At 47.4% G+C, this 24,596-nt stretch overlaps 1 protein-coding gene across 1 annotated transcript in view; it reads left to right on the forward strand.

Annotated features, from left to right (window-relative positions):
- LOC147010484 (afadin-like) overlaps window positions 1–23,982 on the forward strand; it is an 80,507-nt gene extending 56,525 nt beyond the window's left edge. The window contains exons 20-27 of the mRNA XM_085860365.1: window positions 10,608–10,694; window positions 10,806–10,871; window positions 10,979–11,052; window positions 13,900–14,018; window positions 14,106–14,431; window positions 18,670–20,496; window positions 21,141–21,380; window positions 22,301–23,982. Coding sequence (XP_085716491.1) covers window positions 10,608–10,694; window positions 10,806–10,871; window positions 10,979–11,052; window positions 13,900–14,018; window positions 14,106–14,431; window positions 18,670–20,496; window positions 21,141–21,380; window positions 22,301–22,375 — 2,814 coding nt within the window. The 3' untranslated portion in view covers window positions 22,376–23,982. The remainder of the gene's footprint in view (window positions 1–10,607; window positions 10,695–10,805; window positions 10,872–10,978; window positions 11,053–13,899; window positions 14,019–14,105; window positions 14,432–18,669; window positions 20,497–21,140; window positions 21,381–22,300) is intronic.
- Window positions 23,983–24,596: the final 614 nt, after the last annotated feature.

Here is a 24,596-nt window from a genome sequence, read left to right on the forward strand (position 1 = left end):
ATATGCAAATTTATGGATCAAAATGGATTCACGCCCACTTTTTCTCGGGCCAATGGGGAGCGAGGTGAAAGGTCGAAGGCAGGGGGTCAAAGATGAGAGAGAGCGAAGCCACGGGGCTTATATAAGCGACCGCGTTCGTCAGTAGAGCGGAGTTAAGACTTCGCAGTCGGTGGAGTTGGGAAGAAGAAGCAAGAAGGAGTTGGTCGTCGTCGTCGTCGTCGTGTGCGTTGGAGTCGGAGCGAAGAGGACGGAGCTGTGGAGAGGCGGCGAGGGCAGACGAGGGGGTGCTCGCGTCGTGCCGGGAGCTGCACACCAGGGAGGCCGACGGCGTGACCTGGTCGAGGTGGAGACGCTCATCGCGGGACTCGAGGCAGAGTAGAAATCCTCCTTTCCCCGAGCATCAGCAACCCCCTCCTGTTTCCCCCCGCGCTGAGATAGTGCGACCAAGGGGGCCCCTTTTCCCACCCCCTACCAGACACTGTCCGCGAGGCCCGCGGAGTTGAGACACCATCGCCGCTCCGCGTCTCATCACCAGACGGGTAGGCCCGACCCGGTCTCGGCCTCAGGCCCGCCTCATCCTTGAGGGTGTTCTTTTTCTTTTGCTTTGGGAATATGTGTTGTCGGCGCCGTCTGTGAAGTAAAATTGTATAAGTGTTGCCGTGTGCTCGCGTAATCTGTATTAGATCTGCATTGTCGCATTTGCTTTTTGTGTAAAATTGCATTGTGTTTCTCTTCTTTTCTATGTGCTTTTGGTGGAATTGTATATGTGCGCTTTCCGTTCATCGCGAATAAATGTGCTTTGTGTTGAACTGTTTCCTGCTTCGCTTCGTCATTTCTTTCATTGAATCCTCATCTTGCTTCACGTAAAGGGTTGGTAGTGGGCTGAATACGCCCGATAATTAATCGAACCGTCGAGGTCGACGAATAACACTGCTCGGTTATCCCGATAGTACGGAACGGGTCGCTTAAGTGGCCCGTGTCCGAAGTCGACCTGCGGCGAGGTGCGATCGCCCGGTCTACCCTCCGTGTGGGTACTTAGGTAGGTCGAATTTGGCGAGCAACCCTATCCCACGCGGGGGCCGATTGGCTCGATCGCGGTGAGACCGAAAGGTCCACCCGTGACTGGTTCCCGGCGTTAGTCCGAGAGGGTCACGACTGGATTGTCCGTCCGGTGGGCGACGTGCCGCGATTCGAGTTACGTGGCCGTCCGCACGCCGGCGGGCGCGAATCCGTAACACTGGTGTCAGAAGTGGGATATAAACTCATCGCCCTCCTCGCGGCACTGGTATCGGAGAACGGGAAAACGGGCTCTCCTGTCTCCAGCTAAATTCACGGGAATCGGTCCAGGGGTGAGAGAAGCGACCCCCGATTCCCTCCAAATTACGAGCGAGCTAAATTAACCCTTCACGAGAAGCAAGATGGCGTCTCAAGGCGAGCGGGTGCCGGGTGGATTAGGTATGTGTAATAGTAATGTAGAATCCATGGCTCAGGACGAGATCACCGTGCAAGAGAAACCCGTACCAGAAGGTTGGGAAAGGCATCGATGCCGTTCATCTGGTCGGTTTTTTTTATTAAAACTCCACCGCTAAATGTAGTCAGTGGGAGTGGCCAGGGCAGGTGACAATACAGCACGTTATGGAACTCGCGCAGAGCATAATTGACGGAATGAAAGAAAGGAACAACGAAATGAAGAGAAATACGCAACAAATGGAAAATAAAAAAATGGATGGAAACGCACAAGCGAAACCAATTAAAAGAAAGCCAGGAGGAGACAGAGGAGGGATTGAAGGTCGAAACGGTGGAGTGTGAGAAAAGACTTCAAGACATGACGAAGAGAGTTGATAAGCTGGGACTGGAGGGAAAAACGGAGACAGAGGAACTGGGAAGACGGGTAGAAAACCACAAGCGCAAGCCGGAAGAACAGTTGGAAGCCAAAGCAAAGTCTGAGTGTGCGGAGATGAGAAAGGAATTGGAAAAGAAAGTTTCTGAGTTACAGAAACACCAAAACAAAGAGAGGGAACTACAAAACGAACTGAGAGTGTTAAAAGAGGAAAGGAAGAGAACGGAAAATGAAACTTTAAGAAACCACACTGTACAGATCGAACAGCTGAAAGCGAAGGCCAGACTAAAGAATGAGGAACAAGAAAGAGTAATGAAGGAAGAACGAATGAGACAGGAGAAAGAAATGACGAGATTGCAGAAGGAGGAACAAGAAAGACAGTGGAATAGAAAACTGAAAGAGTATGAATTTGAAACTGAACGACAAAAGGAAAAAAATAGGTTTGAATACGAGGAGAAAGTAAAGGAGCAAGGAATGAGGCAGGAAGGAGAAATCAGGAGATTGAAGGACACAACGAGATTGGAGAGGGAAGAACGAGAGGAACAATGGAATAGAAAACAAAAAGAACATGAATCTGAGGTTGACCAATTGAAAGAAAAGCTGAGGCTGGAGTACGAGGAGATGGACAAAGAACAGCGAATGAAACACAAACAGGAGATTAACCAAATGAAGAAAACCATGAAACTGGAGAAGGAAGGACAGGAGAGGAAACGAGGAAGAGTAATGAGACAGCAGCAAATGAAACACAAAAAGGAGATTAACCAAATGAAGCAAACCATGAAACTGGAGAAGGAAGGACAGGAGAGGAAACGAGGAAGAGTAGTGAGAGAACAGCGAATGAAACACAGGAAGGAAATGAGCCAATTGAAAGAAACGATGAGATTGGAAAACAAAGAGCAGGAGGAACAGTGGGAGAGAAAACAACAACTCTATGAGTGTGAAATTGAACAACTAAAACGGAGGGAGAACGAACAGCTAATGGGGCTCAGAGAGAAAGAACGACTCAGATGGGAAAGGAAAAGGAACCAGGAAGAGACAGAAAAAAGGAACCAGGAGAGAAAATGTATAGAGACACGGGAGACAGACAAAATAGAGGAGAGACTGCACGATGAAGACGGGGTAAGTGACGCACACACACACACGGAGGTAGTGGAGGATAATGGGGGTGAGCTGGCGGACTGGGTAGAGACCCAGTGCGAGCACCTGGATGGCCTCCTCCAGGAACGAGGGGAGGGAGTATGCCCCCTTGAGGTGAGTCACGACCAGGTGAGTTCGGTCGTGCTTTGCGAGGTTGAGGGGACGGGTGCTGTGGACAGGTGCACGGAGAGCTTGGGGGGTATAGAGGCCCCGGAGACCCTTGAGGGGACACAAATCCCCAGTGTGGTTGTCCCTGTGTGTGTGGTGCAAGGTGTGAGTGCGTCCCCGTGTGTGGAAGCGACCCCGTGTGTGAGTGGTGTGGTGGCGATGGTGCCGGAGTACGTGCTTCCCAGCACGCCGTGTGTGGATGAGGCACCGTGTGTGGAAGAGGCCGTGTGTGTGGATGAAACGGCCTGTGTGGATGAGGCACCGCGGGTGAGTGCCCCCGCGTGTGTGGATGAAACGGCCAGTGTGGATGAGGAACCGCGGTTGAGTGCCCCCGCGTGTGTGAGTGAGGCACCGCGGGTGAGTGCCCCCGCGTGTGTGAGTGAGGCACGGTGTGTGGATGAGGAACCGCGGTTGAGTGCCCCCGCGTGTGTGAGTGAGGAACCGCGGGTGAGTTCCCCCGCGTGTGTGAGTGAGGCACGGAGTGTGGATGAGGCACCACGAGTGAGTGAAAGGCCGCGAGTGCGTGGAGCCACGTGTGCGAGGGAGGTAGCATGCGTGAGTGAACGGCCGAGTGCAAGGGAGACCGTGTGTGTGAGAGAGCGGTATGTGAGGGAGATGTCGGTGGGCATGCGGGAGCACGTAGCCGCGTCTCCCGGGGTGAATGGAATGGAATGGAGTGGAGCGTCGTGACACGCGGGAGTGCGTGTGTGGAATGGAGACGGAGACGGCGACATGAGAAGAAAGAAAGCCGAGTAGCGGCTGTAGCTGTTTCGGGGACCGTGCCGGGTTCACCCAGCAGTGAGCACGCGGTTCGTGCTGTGCAACGCACGAGACCACCACGTGCTCGCTTGCGAGAGTGAAGTCCCGGTCCGGAAACGCCAGCGGTGGATTTGCCGATCCCGCGGACGGACAAAGTTTAGGCAGGACTACGGATTTGGACCGGACGGGTTCTCCACGCGATCGTGTGTGTTAAGCTCCAACGGGCAAAGCACATGTGTTCGCGTGGGGAACCCCTCGAGACGTGGGGCTTGTGTTTTTTTATGCGCACGGTGACGCCATGGCTGCACGTGGGGTTGGAATCCGGCAGGAGGGGTATCTCTGCCGGATGGTACCGTCCAAGGAGGGACGAGGAACACGTGCAGCTGCATGACGTCACGGGCAGGTGCAAAGTGCGCGAGCTCTGAGTTGCCGCGCTGGTGCTGCGCATAAAAAAAAAAGCAAGCCTCACTTTCGGGTGCACAGGATTCCTGGGCAAGGGGTGGAAGACCCCCTTGACCTGGGCACAGGATGGAAACTAGTTAGGGGGAAGGGTTAGCTTAGTTAGACTGACTTCATGGGGCAGGGGTAAGTCCTCATGGAGTCCGTGGAATGGATTAGTTAGAGGGATTTAGATGAGCTTTAGGTTGGGAAATAAAATGATTTTTTGAGTTAGAAGACAGTGACAGATTTGTGGATGTGTAGAGTTGACGTAGCTTAGCTACGTAGTGTTAAAAGGAACGTGCTATAGTGTAAGGGACGACGTAGGAGCACGAGTTAGTTAGGGGATGTAGTTAGAAGGATGGCAGAGTTCAGTGGTGTGTGTGTTGAAGAGTTGTTGGTGAGTGGATTGGAAGCATGTGCTTGGTGAGTGAGTGAGGCCAGCGGGTCTGTGTGTATGGAGCAAATGGGGAATGCATGGTGCGATGAGTGATTGGGGGGAGGAGTGACTCCCGCCCAAGGGACCCCGGGGTCACTATAAAGTGAGTTAGGGGGTTAGTCAAATTGAAAATTGGAGGTCGTTTTGCTGTTGGTGGGAATGTAGGCTCGAAACCCATTTGGAGGGGTGCAGGAGCCCTGTTGACGGGCTTGGAAGCGTGGCTGCGAAAGGTGAGTATCGCTGACTGGGTACCCCGGGCACCAGGCTAGTCGGCCGCGGTAGGCCAAGGGCCCATGGGGGGCCGGGATAGAGTAGTGGGCACGGGTGCGCCTGCTTGGTGCGGGGGCCCGGGGCGCCATTAGCCGTGTGGGCAGTGTTGTGGGCAAGGGTGACCCTCGGAAAGGGGCCTGGGAAGCCAGCCTGCCACGTGTGCGTTTCAGGGGAGGTGCCATGGGGGGCACTCCCCGGTGTTAGGGAGCTGGTAGGCTCGGAGGCAGTGTAGTGCCCGGGGGTGCCATAGCGGGAGATTCGGCAGAGGGTCGTGCCTGCCAAAGGGAGCCACGTGTCCCAGCCATGAGACCGTGTGAGGGCACGGAGAGAAAATTGGGGGGCGAGGCCCGAAATTGTGAAGACACCAACACAGGCGACGGGAATCTGGGTTGTTAGAACCAATAGTTTAAGCGTGAGGCGCTTGTTGAAAGCCCCGGGGTAGTTTAACAGTTAAATGGTTAGGGTAGATTAGGAGATGTACCCCTCCGCACCATCCATCCCCTCGCTGTCGTTGTGGGCCGCTGGACCCACTTTGGTTATAGATCGCCGAACTCTGGGGAGGCCATTCTGAGGCTTCGTTGGGCCTCGACACAGGACGTTAGCTCTCCCTTGTTCCCCTCCGGGAAGGGAACGTATGGGTTGGGAGTAGGCTAGGTGACAGAATAGGTTAGCCAAACAAGGACGATAAAGGGGGTTAGGAGACGATTTATAGTGGGGAAGTAAAAAAAATAAAAATAAATAAATAAATAAGTTGGGGCTAAATTGGGGTTTGACAAATTAAGGGAGTGGGTATGTACAGTGACAGGCAAAGGCGATAGGTGGGAGGGAGACAGGTAGGTAGGTCCGAGCCCGCCTTCCAAGTGGCCTGCACCACCGCACTCCCTCCACCAACCTCCACTGAACGGCAAAGGCTAGCCAACTTCATCGGCTGGCCGTGTTTTGCTTCAAGGCGGAGGCCGGCCAATTTCATCGGCAGCTGTTGTTTTGCTGCAAGGCCTGTGCCGGCCACTTCGTCTGCAGCTGCTGTGCTTCAAGGCCTGTGCCGGCCAGTTCATCTGCGGGCTGTGTTTGCCTGCAGCGGCCTTCTTCTGCGGGCTGTGTTTGCCTGCTGCCTTTGCCATGCCATGGCCACTGCCCAGGTTCACCGCCCCGTTCAATTTTTGCTTTGCCCCCCCTGTTCATTTCCATGTGCGCCAGGATCCGCAAGGCAACAGTTTGCAAGCTGCGAGAACTGCCCTGTTGGCAGCTACAACACGGGCCTGCAGTGGCGGCCCGTGCACCGTGTTTGTGTTCATCCATCCATTCGTGTGCTCATTGCGTGTGCCACTTGAGCTGGCACGGAGACTACGTTGTGCAGCCCATGCACCGTTGTGGTTCACTGCGTTCAGTTCAAAAGGGAAGGCCTTGGACTGCGTGTGAGCAGCCAGGCACGTTCCCTGTCACCTGCATTGTTTTGAGCCAGAGACTGCATGTGAGCAGCCTGGCTCCCTGCTAACTGCTTTTCTTTTGCAGAGTTCATTGATCCTGGGCCATGGTTTAGTGTAAAATTTGTAAGTTAAGGTTAAGATGTACTGTAAATATGAGTGCGCCCCCGGCATGTCTGTCTTAGCGCCGGCAATTGTATTTAAGTCGTCCGTGTGAGTGAGTTTGTTTAGGTAGTTACGCAGCCCTCAGGTTATTTATTTTGGGGACACGAATACCATGAATGTCGCACTCAGGGATCCGTAGGTAAAATGTACTAGGGGAAAACTACACATAATGGCACACGAAAATTTGACGACTCGGGACGAGTCTGTAAAAAGGGGAGGGGGTAGTGTTGTGGTTACCAAATTCGCAAACCACCATTCAGGTCCCTTAGGTGAGATATCTCCGTAAGTATATGTGTAGTTAGGCCCAAACCCGTTGTCTAGTGGGGATACATGTCATTCATGCGTGCTGCGACTCTTCAGGATAGCCGTTTTTCTTTTACTATCTTTATTTTGGACCAACCGCCATTGTTACCACCACCAACCACAACATCAACCACCCACCCCGGCGCCGCTTCACGTCACACCTCGCAACCGTCGCATCGCCACCGTTCTTGCGCCGCTTGTGGGTACCGGTGTTGGACTCGTGCAGGGCGCGCGCCGAACAGCGTGTACAAAACCACGGATTTTCAGCTCCAAAAACGGATCAAAAACGACACACGCCCACTTTTGTTCCGTCCAATCGGTGAGCGAGGGGCGATTTGGCCCCGCCTCCAGGGCGTTGGAGGGCGATCGCTATATGCAAATTTATGGATCAAAATGGATTCACGCCCACTTTTTCTCGGGCCAATGGGGAGCGAGGTGAAAGGTCGAAGGCAGGGGGTCAAAGATGAGAGAGAGCGAAGCCACGGGGCTTATATAAGCGACCGCGTTCGTCAGTAGAGCGGAGTTAAGACTTCGCAGTCGGTGGAGTTGGGAAGAAGAAGCAAGAAGGAGTTGGTCGTCGTCGTCGTCGTGTGCGTTGGAGTCGGAGCGAAGAGGACGGAGCTGTGGAGAGGCGGCGAGGGCAGACGAGGGGGTGCTCGCGTCGTGCCGGGAGCTGCACACCAGGGAGGCCGACGGCGCGACCTGGTCGAGGTGGAGACGTTCGTCGCGGGACTCGAGGCAGAGTAGAAATCCTCCTTTCCCCGAGCATCAGCAACCCCCTCCTGTTTCCCCCCTGCGCTGAGATAGTGCGACCAAGGGGGCCCCTTTTCCCACCCCCTACCAGACACTGTCCGCGAGGCCCGCGGAGTTGAGGCACCATCGCCGCTCCGCGTCTCATCACCAGACGGGTAGGCCCGACCCGGTCTCGGCCTCAGGCCCGCCTCATCCTTGAGGGTGTTCTTTTTCTTTTGCTTTGGGAATATGTGTTGTCGGCGCCGTCTGTGAAGTAAAATTGTATAAGTGTTGCCGTGTGCTCGCGTAATCGGTATTAGATCTGCATTGTCGCATTTGCTTTTTGTGTAAAATTGCATTGTGTTTCTCTTCTTTTCTATGTGCTTTTGGTGGAATTGTATATGTGCGCTTTCCGTTCATCGCGAATAAATGTGCTTTGTGTTGAACTGTTTCCCGCTTCGCTTCGTCATTTCTTTCATTGAATCCTCATCTTGCTTCACGTAAAGGGTTGGTAGTGGGCTGAATACGCCCGATAATTAATCGAACCGTCGAGGTCGACGAATAACACCGCTCGGTTATCCCGATAGTATGGAACGGGTCGCTTAAGTGGCCCGTGTCCGAAGTCGACCTGCGGCGAGGTGCGATCGCCCGGTCTACCCTCCGTGTGGGTACTTAGGTAGGTCGAATTTGGCGAGCAACCCTATCCCACGCGGGGGCCGATTGGCTCGATCGCGGTGAGACCGAAAGGTCCACCCGTGACTGGTTCCCGGCGTTAGTCCGAGAGGGTCACGACTGGATTGTCCGTCCGGTGGGCGACGTGCCGCGATTCGAGTTACGTGGCCGTCTGCACGCCGGCGGGCGCGAATCCGTAACAATATGATATAACCATTATGAAGCATTGTACATAACATTGTTACATTTAATCTGTGAAACTTCAGTTCAGCAACGTGAAAACGAAAGTGTTATTAAAGTATACCTCGAGACGCTGTCTGGTAGTTTAAGATGTTTTGTCCTCCTTTGGGCTAGCAGATTGGCCTGGAGATATTCACACTCACCTCTGAGCTGTCTAGCCTGGGTTTTAATCCTGACCCAGCTTTTAACTGTCATCCTGGTGTCTCGCTGGCAGGGCAAAGCATCAATATGTGTGCCATTTCAGATGGATGTTAAACTGGTGGCCTGTCTGTCAGCATTAGTTGGTGGACATTAAAGATCCCACGGTGTCCTTCACAAAGAGTAGGGGAGCTATCCCCTGCAACCTGGCGCATTAATCATTATTGATTTATGAATTGCGACCCCTCATTATTGCTGGGCCTCGTAATTTAGCAATATAAACATATACATGTAGAAACTATAACGGCACTCGGTAGAGCGAGTACCTCTGCCAGGCTGGAAAGTTTAAGTTTTGTCTGTCACAGGTCGGCAAGATCCGGATCTGCACCAAAATTGAATCGATTCTTCCTTGTCTCACAGCCAACTTGTCCACCCAGTTTCGTCCGAATCCATCCATAACTTTTTGAAATATCCTGCTCACAGACAAACAACCAGATAGACAAACAAACAAACAAGCAGTCATAGACTGGTACTTACGAAATCGTCAACTTGACCTCTGACCTTGTCTAATAAAAGCTGTCTCTAGAAAAGGTAGCGACGCAAACCAGAAGTTTCTAAGATGATTCTGTACCAAACCATCAAAAATCGAATGTTTTGGATATTTGACCTCACTGTGACCTTGACCTTTGACCGATTTTGACCAAAATCTAATCAGCACTAGCCATCACCCTGCTGAATCACGTGGTGTAATTTGACATTGGTAGCTCCTACCGTTCGAGTTATCGTGCCTACAAACAAACAAACAAACAAGCGGAAGTCATCAATATACTTACGAAATCTTTAGATTTCTTAAGTAACAAACAAACAAACAAACAGAAACGGAAGTCATCAATATACTTACGAAATCTTAGATTTCGTAAGTAACAATGGTGAAAACCTAACCTACATCCACCTTCAGTGGCAGAGGTAAAAAATAATAATAATAAAAAAAGGCCAAAAAACAAAAACATCAATGTAACCAATTGCAAATTTCAAGGTAGCTGATACCTTTGTTTCGTTTGTCTGCTCAACAATAAAAATGAAATTCCATGTAACCAAAATATTATCATTGAATGACACCCCACCTGGTGGGGTGCAAGGGAGGAAACCACTCTCTCACAAGGAAACCAACTTTTTATGAATTGAAACCTTTTTATAAATTGGAACTGAGAACAGTGCATGAAAACAAATATAACAAAGTTTTGACCAATGTAAACATTATTGCTGAGTGGTCATATAATCAAGGTTACTGAATATCGCAAAATATTTCTCCCAGAAACTCACCTGAATGCCGAGTATTTTGGCCACATAAGACAGGTGGCCACATAATCAAGGTTTACGAATTAGCAAAAAATAGGTGAAAGATTAGATTGGCCTCTAAGTAGAGCAGCCTGACTCATTTTGCAAAAAGTCTTGTACAATACTCGAAAGTGTATCATCACCTTTTTGTGAACACACAAACCTTTTCCAAATTAAGACACCAGATCAATGTCTGCCTGCTTTCGTATGAAGGGGCTGTGGAAAGGTAATTGTTGTACCAAGTCTTGTCTCGATGGTTGAATCTAAATGCCAGGCCGGAAACGTTAATTTTATGTCCTTGAACTTTGACTCTTATCGAATCGAAAGAAACAAACGAATGTCTGTCGACTTCAATCTGCTAAGTATCATCTTGCCATTTCTTAAGTTTATTAGAGTCCAGTTTCACGGAGGATGTTTTAGCACACTTATATTGTGCATTGAGCACGTGTGTAACTTATCGATGCGTAACCTGTTAACTTGTCGGGTTTGGGGATCTCTCGTTTTTCTTTTCATACTTAAAGTATGCTTGTGCCTAATTTCCCAGGAGGAAGAACCACCTGCACCATTGCAAGTAGTAAATATTCAGCTGCAGAAGAAGCAAGGCCTAGGCTTCAGCATCATCGCTGCCAAGGTAAAACATTTGACCTTTGACCTGATTACACATGCCAAGAATAATCTGGAGAGACAGAGACAGAGACCACGAATGAAAGAACGAACAACTGATCTCTTTGTCTATCCACAGGGTCGTGGGGATGTGCCATTTGGAGTGTATGTGAAGTCTCTTGTGGAAGGTGGAGCAGCTCAATTGGTGTGGACGCAGTGGCTCAATTTTTAATCGACTGCAGTTAAACTCAACTTTCTGTCACAAGGCCCGTTCTACCAATGATTCTAACTCATGGGATCTTTCATTTACAGGATGGCCATCTCTCTCAAGGTGACCAGATATTGAGCATCAATGGAGCATCTGTTGTTGGGCTGTCAGAGAAAAAGTGAGAACTCTTTTATTTTTATTTTTATTTTAAAATTTTTATTATTATTTATTTATTTTTAACACAGGGGATATTTTCTTTATTTATACCACATGGTCGAGGACAAAAAGCAAACAAAGATGGGAAAGTATAATCAGGATAGAGATGCTGTAGATGATTGGCCCAGAGTAAAATAAAGAGGTGGAAAGGGGGCCTCAGGGAACATTGCATACAAATAAGGAGTGATCCAGATGGCATGAACAGTGAAAACTGGTGGTCTCAGAAGGGCCTCCTGAGCATCTCATGCTCAATGTGGGTCATATCAACAATAGTGGAAGGAGAGAGTTCTTACTGTTGTTGGAAGTGTGAGGAAATAGCTCACTTGAGGATAGTTATTACGAGATTGAAGGAACAGATAGATAATTTTCAGCAAGTAGCAGAATGTGAGAAATTTTTCGATAATAGTTGGTTACGGTTGTGTAGTGAGGTTGCTAAGGATATTGGAAGTGGTGGTGGTGATGCAGCGGGAGCAGACAGTGGTGGCGGTGCAGCGCGAGCAGGCAGTGGTGACGGTGCAGTGGGAGCAGGCAGTGATGACGGTGCAGTGGTGACTGTGCAGAGAGCAGGCAGTGGTGACAGTGTTGTGGGAGCAGGCAGTGGTGACGGTGCAGCGGGAGCAGGCAGTTGTGACGGTGCAGCGGGAGCAGGCAGTGGTGACAGTGTTGTGGGAGCAGGCAGTGGTGACGGTGCAGTGGTGACGGTGCAGAGCAGGCAGTGGTGACGGTGTTGTGGGAGCAGGCAGTGGTGACGGTGCAGCGGGAGCAGGCAGTTGTGACAGTGCAGCGGGAGCAGGCAGTGGTGACAGTGTTGTGGGAGCAGGCAGTGGTGGCGGTGCAGTGGGAGCAGGCAGTGGTGACGGTGCAGTGGGAGCAGGCAGTGGTGACGGCGCTGTGGGTGTAAGTAGTGGTGAAGGTGCAGCAATAGAGCTTGGTAGAAATGAGGTATGGGAGACAGTTTTTGTTGGTGATGAAATAATTAAATATTTAGATTCTTCCTTCTGCAGGAAGGATTGTAGACACAGAATTCTGTGTAGCTTTGAGGGAGCAGGAGTTAGGGACATTGAAGGAAGGGTAAACAATATTGTATCGTGTCATTGGACGAAAAAGTTGGTTGTGGTACACCTCGGTGCAAATGATGTACGGAAAGTTTATTCAGAGGTTTTGAAAAATAGATTCAGGATATTGGGTAAGCGGCTGAAAGCAAAGGGTTGTGAGGTCATGTTTTCTGGTATCCTCCCAAGACTAGGAAACAATATAGAAATTATGAGCAGAGTAATAGATGTCAACCAATGGCTGGAATAATGGTGAAAGGAGGAAGGTTTTACATTGAAGAATCAGTGGGAATTATTTTGGGGACAAAGGGAGTATTTCAGGGTGATGGATGTGTGTTAAATAAAAGGGGGCAGCAAGGTTTGCAGTGGGGATTGAGGAAGGAATTCAGGCTTTTTTAGGTCAGCGGAGGGTGGGGAAGGTATTAAGGAAGGAACTGATGATGCAATTGTGATTAGTAAGACCAGGCTGGAAAATAGAATTTCAGGAAGAGAAAAGTCAAATATATTCTATAAATCTATGCCAATGCCAGGAGTTTCAATGATATGATGGAAGAGCTTGAAGCCAAAGTAGATAGCGAGGAGTACGATATGATTACAGTGAGTGAAACATGGTTTAAGGAGAGTAACTGAAGGACAGGATTAGAAGGTTACATGGTGTGATGGGAAGGAGAGAATAGAAGGAGAAATAACAATCTGGTTAAAGGACAGCACTGCCTCAAGAGAAAGGGGTGACATTAAGGAAGGAATAAATGTTGAGGATTCTGTGTGGGAGGGATTAGAGATTGGTAAAACAGTAAGATACTGGTAGGGTGCTTTTATAGGGCTCTGGGTGGGAAGGAAGATGAGGAAGGAGGAGAACATGAAGAATTCAAAAGGACATGTACCAGCTCGTTTTCTGTGCTTTCCTCCATTGGCCGAGCATGGTGCGTGTTACGAATTGGAAGGGATGTTCGTGCCGTGGATTGTTCATTTGGTCCGGCGCGGCTTTGGTAACTTCTGCTCGGTTACGCCGATTTCGAGTCGGTGATAGCGACTCGATTCGGACAAAGTCGGTCGAGGGTGTGGTTTTCCCGGTAGTTGGACGACGTGGGTATTTAGGTGTATTGAAATTTGGCAATTAACCATACCCCACACTGTCGAAATATTGGCGACCACGGTCCGCTGAGGGACCTGTGACCTTTTGGACTTACCTGAGAGTCGCGACCTAAATTCCGGGTGTTCAGTGGGAGACGACTCCACTGCTCCACCTCGTGGTCGTTTATCGCCACCGAACCCCGGCCCACAACAATAACACCAATAACAAAAGCGTTTAAGTTTAACTTTAATCATTATTGATTTATACATTCTTTTTACTATCTCCACTACATTAAGGGCTGGCAGGATGGCCTAGACATATACAAACTAGCCTTTAAGCAGTCTAGCCTGGGTTCATACCCCAGACCCAGCTGTAAACTGTCATCCCAGTGTTTCACAGACAAGGTGATTCATCAATGTGTGTGCTCTCCCTTGGATGGATATTAAACTGGGCGTCCCACCTGCCGGCGTTAGTTTGTGGATGTTAAAGATCCCATGGTGTCCTTTGCAATGAGTATGCAAGCTATCACTGGCACCCTGACCAAATTACAAATTTTATAAGCAGTCGTGGAACTGCTCATCGCACAATGGTAGGTGATATTGTAATTGTGACATGGTCAAGATATGTCAAATGTTTCTGCCCTGTGTACGGCTATGATTAATAATATGACTGTTATTGACAGCGTTCTGCACCTACTGTCTTGCACCGGCTCTGTGGTAGACCTGCAGGTGGCTAAGGGAGCGGCAGCCAGGCATGGTCTGGCAGAGTCCCTCAACCAAGCAACGTCACAGTCTCAAACAAGTAAGGTCTCTCTCTGTTGATGTATGATACCTGCTGTATCCGCAAGTACCTTATAATTGAGTGAAACATGTAACGTGCATTGTTCAGACCTTTTACACAAGGAACCAAGGCATCTGGATGATCCAAGGATGCTTCAGCGCCCACAGAGTGCTCCTGGGAATGCAATTGTAGCTGGATGGACCAAGGAGACCAAAACTGGACCTAAAGGAACTGGGAAGATGTTGCCAGCTGGAGAAATTGTGAAAAGACCTAAAGATAGGCCATTGATTGCTGCTGGAGAGAAATTTGAGCCAAGAACCTTTGGAGGTACATTTTCACCAAATGAGGCTCATACAACATGTGTTGGAGAGGTTGGAGCTATGGTACCTCAACCATCTCTGCTCAACAGAACAGAAACCAGGATCAACCCTGTGGTATGTGAATTAAAATAAATAAACAAACTTGCACTCCTGACATATTTGTCATAGATGGTGCAAGGGTATCATGTTTCACATTGGTGTATGTATCTTACAAAGACTTGCTTTTTAAACTAGAGAGGGAGCACTCGGTAGAGTGCAAAACCTCCGCCGCCAATACTGCTAGGTCACTCAAGTGAACCTGATGTCCTATTCATTCAATTTGACGTCAACAGTGCTCACAGAGTTATAGTTTGAAACTTTCCCTTTTACTTTTAACTTTTACATACTCAATTCATTCGTCATAACTAGATTCCTTGAGACAGAAATTTATTTGACATGGGTATATCCACCTGAAGTTCCAAAATCAGCCTCAATTATAATTTTGGCATGTTTTTTGTTGGAAATCACTTATAACATGTAGAAATGCAAAAAAAAAATCGAAATTTTGTTGAAAAAAAACTTGCAAAATTTTCTGTTTTTTTTTTCTCCAACAATTTTTTTTTTGGGGGGGGGTTGGAAATCACTTAAAACATGTAGAAATGCAAAAACAAAAATTCAAATATTTTTTCAAAATGGCCGCCATAGCAGCCATATTGCACTTTGGACCAAGTCCAAAATCTAATGGCATGATCCTTGGACCAGACCTAATCCCCCCACCAAGTTTCGTCGAAATACGTCGAGGAGTTTTTCCGTAATACTGTTCACAAACAGACAAACAAACAGACGGGTGAAAACAGTAACCTCCGTCCATCTTCAATGGCGGAGGTTAACTAGAGGGGGAGCACTCAGGAGAGTGCAAAACCTCCGCCGCCAATACTGCTGGGTCACTCAAGTGAACCTTATATCTTATTCATTAAATATGATGTCAACAGTGCTGACAGAGTTATAGTTCTTTTCTCCAACATTTTTTTTTTGGGGGGGGGGGGTTGGAAATCACTTAAAACATGTAGAAATGCAAAAAAAAATCTTTTTGGGGGGCGGGGGTAACAATTTTTTTTGGCAGGGGGGGTTGGAAATCACTTAAAACATGTAAAAATGCAAAAAAACTTTTTTTTTTCTCAAACAATTTTTTTTGGGGTGGGGGTTGGAAATCACTTAAAATATGTAGAAATGCAAAAAAAAAACATTTTTTTCTCTAACAATTTTTTTTTTGGGGGGGGGGGACCAAGTCCAAAATTTAATGGCATGATTCTTGGACAATACCTAACCCCCCCCCCCACCAAGTTTCGTTGAAATCCGTCGAGGAGTTTTTCCGTAATACTGTTCACAAACAAACAAACAAATAAACCAATGTCACCCGCAGGGTGACCCGTATCTTGCCAAAAGGTGACCACGTGTGACTTCTTTAAGGTCACACTGAGGTAAACAGAGCTGCTATCCACCAGGAGCGACTCCTTGAGGAATATCTGCCTACGAGAGATTCCGATGAGAATCGTTCTACAGAGTAACCATGAAAAATATGCTTTTGCCTCATAACGTCACCAAATGACGTCATAATGTCTCAAGCTTGACATATCTAGAAAGCACTCATCGAGGTGTTCAATTTGAGGTACTACACGATATGGTTCCTAAAACTTGAAAATTTGACCTAGGGGTCAAATATGTTTGACCTGAGGTGCTAACCATGAAGGTCAAGGCCAATCGCCACCAAAAATTAATCAGCTGAGCGCCAGACCATGAACTATATTCCCATGAAGTTTGAAGACGATCCGATCAAAATCATTCAAAAAAATAAGGGTTTCATCAACTCCCCTGATTTGCGCCAAAGTGACCTTGACCTTTGACCTTGACCTTCAAAATTTTGTGCACTGAAAGGGACCTCTATAGGCCTCTGGTATGCGAAGTTACAAAAATTTCCAATGATAACTGTGCTCTGCAGAATTTTTTATACGTGATTACAGACAAACAAAAAAAATAAAAAAAACATACAAGCTGACTAACATATCTTGCAAAACTTCGTTTTGGCGTGATAACAAACAGAAAGGGGTGAAAACAGTAATCTCCATCCATCTTCGAAGATGGCGGAGGTTAAGTGTGTGTGTGTGTGTGTGTGTGTGTGTGTGTGTGTGTGTGTGTGTGTGTGTGTGTGTGTGTGTGTGTGTGTGTGTGTGTGTGTGTGTGTGTGTGTGTGTGTGTGCGCGCGTGTGCGTGTGCGTGTGCGTGTGCGTGCGCGTGCGCGTGCGCGTCTCCTCAATAACTCCAAAACCATGAAACCGAGCAGCCTGAAACTTTGCATGCATACGAAGGGAGCTCCAAGGAAGTGGAAGAGTGAGTTTGGGGTTAATTAAAACACCCCTTTTGAATATATTTAATGGCCTTATTTAATTATATCCTTTATCAGGTGCATCCTTGGCTACCTCGATCTCGATGGGGTCTTAATGCGTATCTTGGGTAACCTCGCTGGGGTCTGAAGCTGCCATGTTTTTTGGCCTGCTCAACCATGCCTTGACTTGGAACAGGCACAACAATTTCTTAACGATAGTTTTTTTTATTTTTCACTCTCCTCACTCATTATCGATACCTACGATTCGCTGGATACCTCTCAATGCTTATAAACGCCCGGAAACGCCAGCGTTCGTGGTTGTTTCATTTCCGCACATGCCATAACCTCAAATCTCTTAAACTAAGCTGAATTACAAAATTTAAGCTCCAGAACTGAACTTAGCAGCAGTACCGACTGCTAAAAAAAAAAAGTGATAATTTGTCCAATTTGGACATAGTTGACATTTCGGGCTTCTCTGGGAGGTGTGTATTTAATATGACAGTTCGATGATTGCTAATCGCATGCCAAGCGAGCCATTCCTTATCGACTATTTTATTGGAGTGCTTAAGCGGCTTACCAAGCACCCTACAGTCAATAACGGTAGAGTTTGTGTCCTGATTGGGATGTAAAGTTAGCAGTTGCTACAAGGTATGTGGTACATATGGATTTTAAAGGGACTCTCCGCAGGTGTGTGTGCATGTCTGCATGCTTGGTGGTGGCAAAGTTTCATCCCGTATATTATAATGATGATGGGCTTTCATAAGGTTATATGGTTTCTATTTGTGAGTTTCAAAGCAAAATATATTTGATAACGCCCGATTTCCGAGTTGTTTGCCATATTAACGTGTTTTCTAAATTACTGAGCGTGTTTTGTTCGCTGTTTATAAATACATACTGTATTAATGTTTATGCACATCTCCTTGAAACGTTGGTAATGCAGCGTTGTTTTAAAAATTTGTTTCTTGAAATTCCCACAAAACAAGGGTGAAAGCTATGCAAGGTTTTGGGGTTGTATACAATACGTACAGAAGTCGATAATCACACTGAACCCAATTTGCCGATTCCCGAAAAATTGCTGATATCGGCCAAGCACCAAGTGTGTGTGTGTGTGTGTGTGTGTGTGTGTGTGTGTGTGTGTGTGTGTGTGTGTGTGTGTGTGTGTGTGTGTGTGTGTGTGTGTGTGTGTGTGTGTGTGTGTGTGTGTGTGTTCATAAAGTATGACATTTTCTCTCTGCTAAACCCTCTCCTTCTCCCTCTCCTTCTCCCTCTCCCTCTCCCTCTCCCTCAGGATATGTCCGGGCAGTGTTTTTCTCTTTACGTGTCTGGGCGGTATTTGTCTCCGGACGTGTCTGGGCACTGTTTGTCTCCGGACGTGTCTAGGCGGTTTTTATGTCCAGACGGGAGTTTGTCTCCAGACGTGCCTGGGCAGTTTTTATGTCCAGACGGGAGTTTGGCTCTGGACATGTCTGGGCAGTGTTTGTCTTCTGACATGTCGGCCACTGTTTGTCTCCGGACCTGTCTGGGCAGTGTTCGTTTGTCTCCGGGCTTGTCTCTGGGCGGTGTTTGTCTCTGGACTGTATTTGGTTCCGGATTGTGTTTATCTCCAGACATGTCCAGGTGGTGTTTGTGTCCGGGTGGTATATATAGCATGACCGGTAAAAATTGATTTTAGACATTATTTTGTTTTCATCTTCACTGTTATTCTTTGCAGAAGCATTTTGATGAGACAGTATGACTCATCATGTAATAATATTACATGCCCTAGTAAGCCATAATTATCAAATTTTACCTGAAAAGTGGGTAAATTTGGCGGCCATTTTGAATTTTTGCATTTTGCCAACCTAAGACATCATCCTATGTCAAAAAGTTCAACGGATTCGTGATCAGCGTGAAATTTGGCCATAAAAAACACTCCTTTCAAAAAAAGTATGGTTGTATGCCCAACCCTACTCAGTGTCAATGTCCTTGACCCAAATATTCATGTTCCCAGGAAGAATGTGTGGATGTCATCAGGCTGCTGAAGCATCAGATTGATCGATTAGAAAGAAAAGAGAACAGAACGGAACCAGAGCAGGCTCAGCTGCATCGCCTCATATTCGAATACAACCAGCAGGTTCAGCAGCGGCAAGCAACGAGGCTCGATAAAAACCATGGTCAGAACCCAACAAGGCAGCCATGTGTGATGAACCCTGAAGGATTTCAACCATTTGAAGGTGCAGGAAAACGGAGGCACATTATAAAGGGAACGCCGACAAGCTGCATACAGCAGGACGGCAACTGGGCCGCATCGACCGCACCACAGCAAAGGACGGAGACAAGGCCTGCAGCAGGAGACTTGGCACAGGATGAAATGAGGGCACATCAGAGCAGTCCTGCCAACTTCCGCCCGCTGTTCTTTCGTGCTGCCGCCCCAGAGATAAGCAACCCACTCGCCCCCCATTCAACATACAGCTTGTCGGATACGACGCTTGCCACCATCTTTGAAGATAACCGTCAGGGACGAGAAAGTTCTGCATTGGCAATGAACGTGCAAACCCACATGCATGTCAACCCAATAACGGCAGTATCAATACCTGTGGCAACACACACTGCGCACAATGAAATACGACATGCCCAAACTACTGTTGCAAATGTCAATAGCAATCAGTTTGCCAAAATCATTAATGCAAATGGCCTGCCACCTATGGAGCATCTTCCCAATTCACCATATCACTCAGCGAAGATTTCTAGAGCTCAGTTTCCTCAGAATGTTGTGGATAACACATTAAATTCTCAAAGTCTTCATTCACGATCAGTACCTGCGTATTGTAAACACGCAGCTTCTCCCCAAGGTTTCCCGCAGGTCAACAAGACAAATGGATTGCAAGATGCACTGGAACCTCAACCTCCACATGATCAAATGAATTTGAAACAACAATACTCCACTGTGGAACAATCACAAAGACCCATGCAGACAATGACTTCTCCTTGTCACCATTCTGCTGGAATTTTAGATTACAGGAGGCAGCAAGATAACGCCGCCTCTCATCAACATCCGGTGGAGCACCCACCATCTTCCGGTATAATCCACGCAGAAGTGGTGTTTATAGATCCCAGAGACACTGAAGTGTATCCAGGTGTTCCCAATCACAGTTACAGTTCACCGGCGGTACCACCTCGAATGTATTCTCATTCCAACAGCATATCTTCCGAATCTGACTCCAACGAGTTAGCATTGATATGGCAACAAGGGGCATTGGAAAGAGCAAGGCTTGGAGCTTCTGAGCAACAAGGGGCATTGGAAAGAGCAAGGCTTGGAGCTTCTGAGCAACAAGGTGCATTGGAACGAGCAAGGCTTGGAGCTTTAGCACCCACTCGTGGCTTCCAGGCCAATCCAAATGGAAACAAAATCTCTGACAGTATGTCAAGTCCAATGTTTACCCAATCCCACAAACATGGATCGGCACCTACAGGATCAGAATTATACAAGACGGGAAAATCATCCGACACGTGCACAATGCAGTACCACCCTCGTCAACAAGGAGCAACAAATGAGGACCTCCTTCAAGGCTTTGAGCAAAGCATGTCACCTGGAATTGTGGAATGGGGGATGCAAGAGAGTGAGCCTGTTGGTGACCAAGAGAATGAATGGTCCAAGGTGGTCCTACCTGAAGCTATGCGCCGACTGCTGGGAGACATCCAGCAGTTAGAGAAAAACGTGTCCCGCTCAAGAAGTGAAATTGCCAGGCCCAGATCTGCACCATCGCAGAAACTCCTGGCAGATGAAAAGCGTTATTACACACAGCCGCTGGATGTTGACAACAGTTTTCAGCTGGAGGTATGATTTGACATCATTTGCAAAGTTGAATTAAGTTGGGGGAAACCCAGCGATAACAGTTAACGCTCATGGCAGTTTAGGGATAACTGCATTTCCATCCAATCCCACATTCTAAGCATGAGGTGGGAAACTTGTTACCATAGATGTTTAAACAAACCGGAACAAACCTATCAAGTTCTCTTTATTCTGATGTACCATACTCTTTTACAGAGCGTTGGTGCTGCCGAAGCAGATTTTTTGGCAAGGGTTATACTGAGTGGTTTGCCATTGCCTTCCCAAGCAGTAGTTAGGGGAGGAATAAGGAATTTGCCCAGGGTGCTGGCGATAGCTTGCTAACTCTTTGTGAAGGATACCATGGGATCTTAAACGTCCGTGAACTCATCATAGCAGATGGGACACCAAACTTAACGTCTGGTCCACACAAGGGACGGCACACACATTGATGAATCACCCTGCTTGTGAAACACCTGGATAACAGTTTATAGCTGGGTCAGGATTCAAACCCAGGCTGGACGGCTTTGAGGCAAGTGGGCTTACCTCTCGGCCATCCTGCCAGCCCTAGTCCTCTATGTATCGATGGTAATATTAAATTAGCGATGAATTAGCGCATGTAAACTCGAAATGTATTGCTATTATCTTTTCAGATGTGGAGTCGTGAATCAGGAGTGGTTACACGGTCATTTCCTCACAACCAGGTCTGGGGACACAAAGGGGTGGATGGTCAATTCCCCGATCAATCGCCAGCACAAGGGCAAGATCCCTGCTGGTCTAACCACTTGAACTCTCCTGTCAATCCACTTCCCATCAATTCCCGGATGCCCATGCAGAGCAAATCGTACGGTCTAAGACACGACCCGAGGATGGATCTACAGAATAACTTCAGGGTAAGTGTGTGTTTCACCATGCTGAACAGTCAACAGCCCAAGCCAGCATCTCTGTCCATTGTTATTCCCACGGTATCACACTGCCCTCAACTATTATGCAAATCCGTTTCACTTAACTTCAGGACATATCCATCATTTGTAAAAAGGGCGAATCTGTGTTCGTGGCCATCAATGAAAAGTGTCACCATCACTTTTTTGGATCACACCTCCAACGGATGAGGGTCGTATAACATGACTGGTCATCTGAGGCTTGGTTTTTTTTGTTTGTTTTTGTTTAACATGAAAATGATCTTGTGGCAGTTATTGACATTATTTAATTAAAGAGTAATTTCACACTGTTTACGAGTATCACTCCAGTCCAAAATCCGCTGATGATACCTGGTTTGAGGAGTGATTTTCATGTGGAGCCCGACGTTTTGCCTCGACATAGAGATTGCAGCGACTTCCTCGCACATACCATGGAATGTGTAGGGTAAAGTGAAATAACTCAACCTGACCGGCGGTGGACCTTTTTCTCTGTTTGCATGATCCACCCATGAACCACGGTCCTGGTACTTATGGCGAATCCATTGACATTTTGTCGTGGGCAAAGGTATTTTGCAGAGGTTGATAAATCTGCATTCCAAAACCACGCTGGTTTTACAGAATTTCCACTGCATCACCATTGGGTTCCTATATCGTGGTATCGAGGATACAATTTGTGAATACTTTAACTGTGTACCAATAATTTTCTTAATCAGCGATTCCATTTCCGCAAAAATAAAATATTTTCTGATGGCGAATGTGGAAAAGGAGCCACAATTATTTGAACCGTAAAAGTCAGCACAGGTATGATGACACTCTCGTCATTAACTTTACAGCTGTTAGTGATCCTGGCAGAGTGACAATGGTAATGACAACACGTGTGTGACTGTGTGCAGGCAGGAGGAGCCTCAGAGGAAATGGAGGCAGCCAATCAAATCAAGATCCTTGAGGAAGGAAATTCCAGCAGATAGAAAGGTGTGAACCTACTCTATTACCTGTGTTCACCTCATTATGTATAAATACTTAATGTTTACAAACTTGAAACCCATAGGAACCTCCCGTTGTACTGTATAAGTATACAAACTTTTTTGTTGTTGTCTGCATCAGTGTCAAACGAGAATTGGGTGAAGAAGATGGGGATCAGACACTCGCTTTTTGAGGCTCGTCTGCATTTATGTTCACTCTGGTCCAGAATGTAGCACTCAAAGCACTGTCTTTTCATGATTGCGTTCACTACAGGCCTCAAACCCCCCCCCCCATCATAACAAGCATTTTATCACACCTCCTGCACTGTCATGGCACATACAGGTAGCAAACAAAAAAAATGGAAACACCAATTAAAAGTCACTTAATAGGACGTTGGGCCACCACTTGCAGCCAGAACGGCCTGTATGTTCCGTGGCATAGAGTCCACCAACGTCTGGAATCTGCAGGAGTGATGTGGATCCATTCTTCCATGAGAAAGTCAATTAACTCACACCTGTTTGATGGAGGTGGGAAACGCTGTCTTGAGCATCACTCCAGAATATCCCATAAATGTTCGATTATGTTCAGATCTGGTGACTGAGAAGGCCATGACATATGGACAACATCAGTGTCATGCTCATCAAACCATTGGGTGACCACATGTGCTTTGTGGATAGGGGCAATGGGGGATCTCCCCATGCAGTCATGCTAACCATAATTGTAGGCAAACAGGTCCGTGCGGTATTTTTATATGTGACCCTAACTACGCTGGGATGTTATTTGCTTAATTAACACATGGGCCACACTTGTGTGGAAGCCATTTCTTCATGTCCCTCATTTACCCAGGTGTTTCCTGGTTTTTGTTTTTGTCCACTACCTGTATTTTACATTATTATTATTGACAGCATTTTAAAGTATTAATTACATTTGTTTGAAACTCACTCCCCAAACATTTGTATCCATTATTTTATGGGTTGTGGGGCTGGCAAGATAGCCGAGAGGTACAGGATGCACACTCACCTCTGAGCTGTCTCGGCTTTAGTTTGATTCCAGACCCAGCTATAAACTGTCACCCTGGTGTTTCGCAGGCAGCACGAGGCATCAGCTCGTCCAGTGGAAGGACGTTAAGCCGGGTGTCCCATCCGCTGGCATTAGTCTGTGCACCGAAAATATCCCATGGTGCCTTTCGCATCAAGGAGGCGAGTTATCATCAAAACCCTTAACAAATTACGAATTTCTCTCGGAATGCGGTCGGGGCCCTGCACCAGCAGCTCAGCTGCACCTTAAGGAAATGATACATCCAATGGGCCAAATTCAGAATGGAATCACAGTCCAATGGCCATTTGCTAAAATCAACATTGTGTAGGGAGGTTAAGGACTCATCTCATTCTTATCCCTCAACCATTTTCCCCTGAAAAAAAAAAACCTCCAGTGAAATTAATCTTTAAGATTATGACGATGTGTGTACATTGTAAGATATAATAACTGTATATGCATAATGGTGCCTCGTCAAGACAACATGTAAAAAGGGGGGAATTGTCCTTATTCACGAGCTTCTTTTTTTATACAGCTGTTTCTAATGCTGGTTTTGCAATTAAAACTTCAAACGATGTTTCTGCTCCCAATTTCATTAGTCCGATGAGCCGCACTTGCTCCATGTTACGTACTCTTATGAAAACCACTCGATCGAGCAAGGACGCAGCCACCTTACACAGGAACACACTCACATTACCGTCCATAATCCCACAAACAGCCCCCAAAACTTCATCCTCGCTTACCAAGCCAACATCTAGCTATGAGGAACCCTTTTTGCTTTGTAACAGTAAAAGTTTATATTTCAAAAAAGCTGGACTCACCAGTCGATAAAGCCGACGTTTCGATGAGACTCCAGTCGCCTTGGTCACGGCAGATGTTGAAGTGAAGGAAGAAACTTGAGAATAGCCACGTGACCCCTGTCGGTGGTATGGTGAGTTGGTCTGTAGGTCAATCCGGGCGTCACGTGACGGTTGCAGATGGCGTGGAAGAGATGTTATAGTTTTGACCCACGTACGTGACGGATGAAATCGCAAACCGACAGTTTTGTTGAGAGATGGTGATTCAACACTTTACCAAATGGATTCCTTGACACTCCTAGCAAACCACTTTTTTTCTCTGTCTAAGATGACCACTTGACTGGGATCGACGCTGTAACCATGCAGGTTCAAGTCCGTATATACTGTACAGCAG

This window comes from Eptatretus burgeri, chromosome 16, assembly GCF_056783735.1.
Source record: "Eptatretus burgeri isolate ZD-2024b chromosome 16, Ebu_testis_v1, whole genome shotgun sequence".
NCBI lineage: Eukaryota > Metazoa > Chordata > Myxini > Myxiniformes > Myxinidae > Eptatretus > Eptatretus burgeri.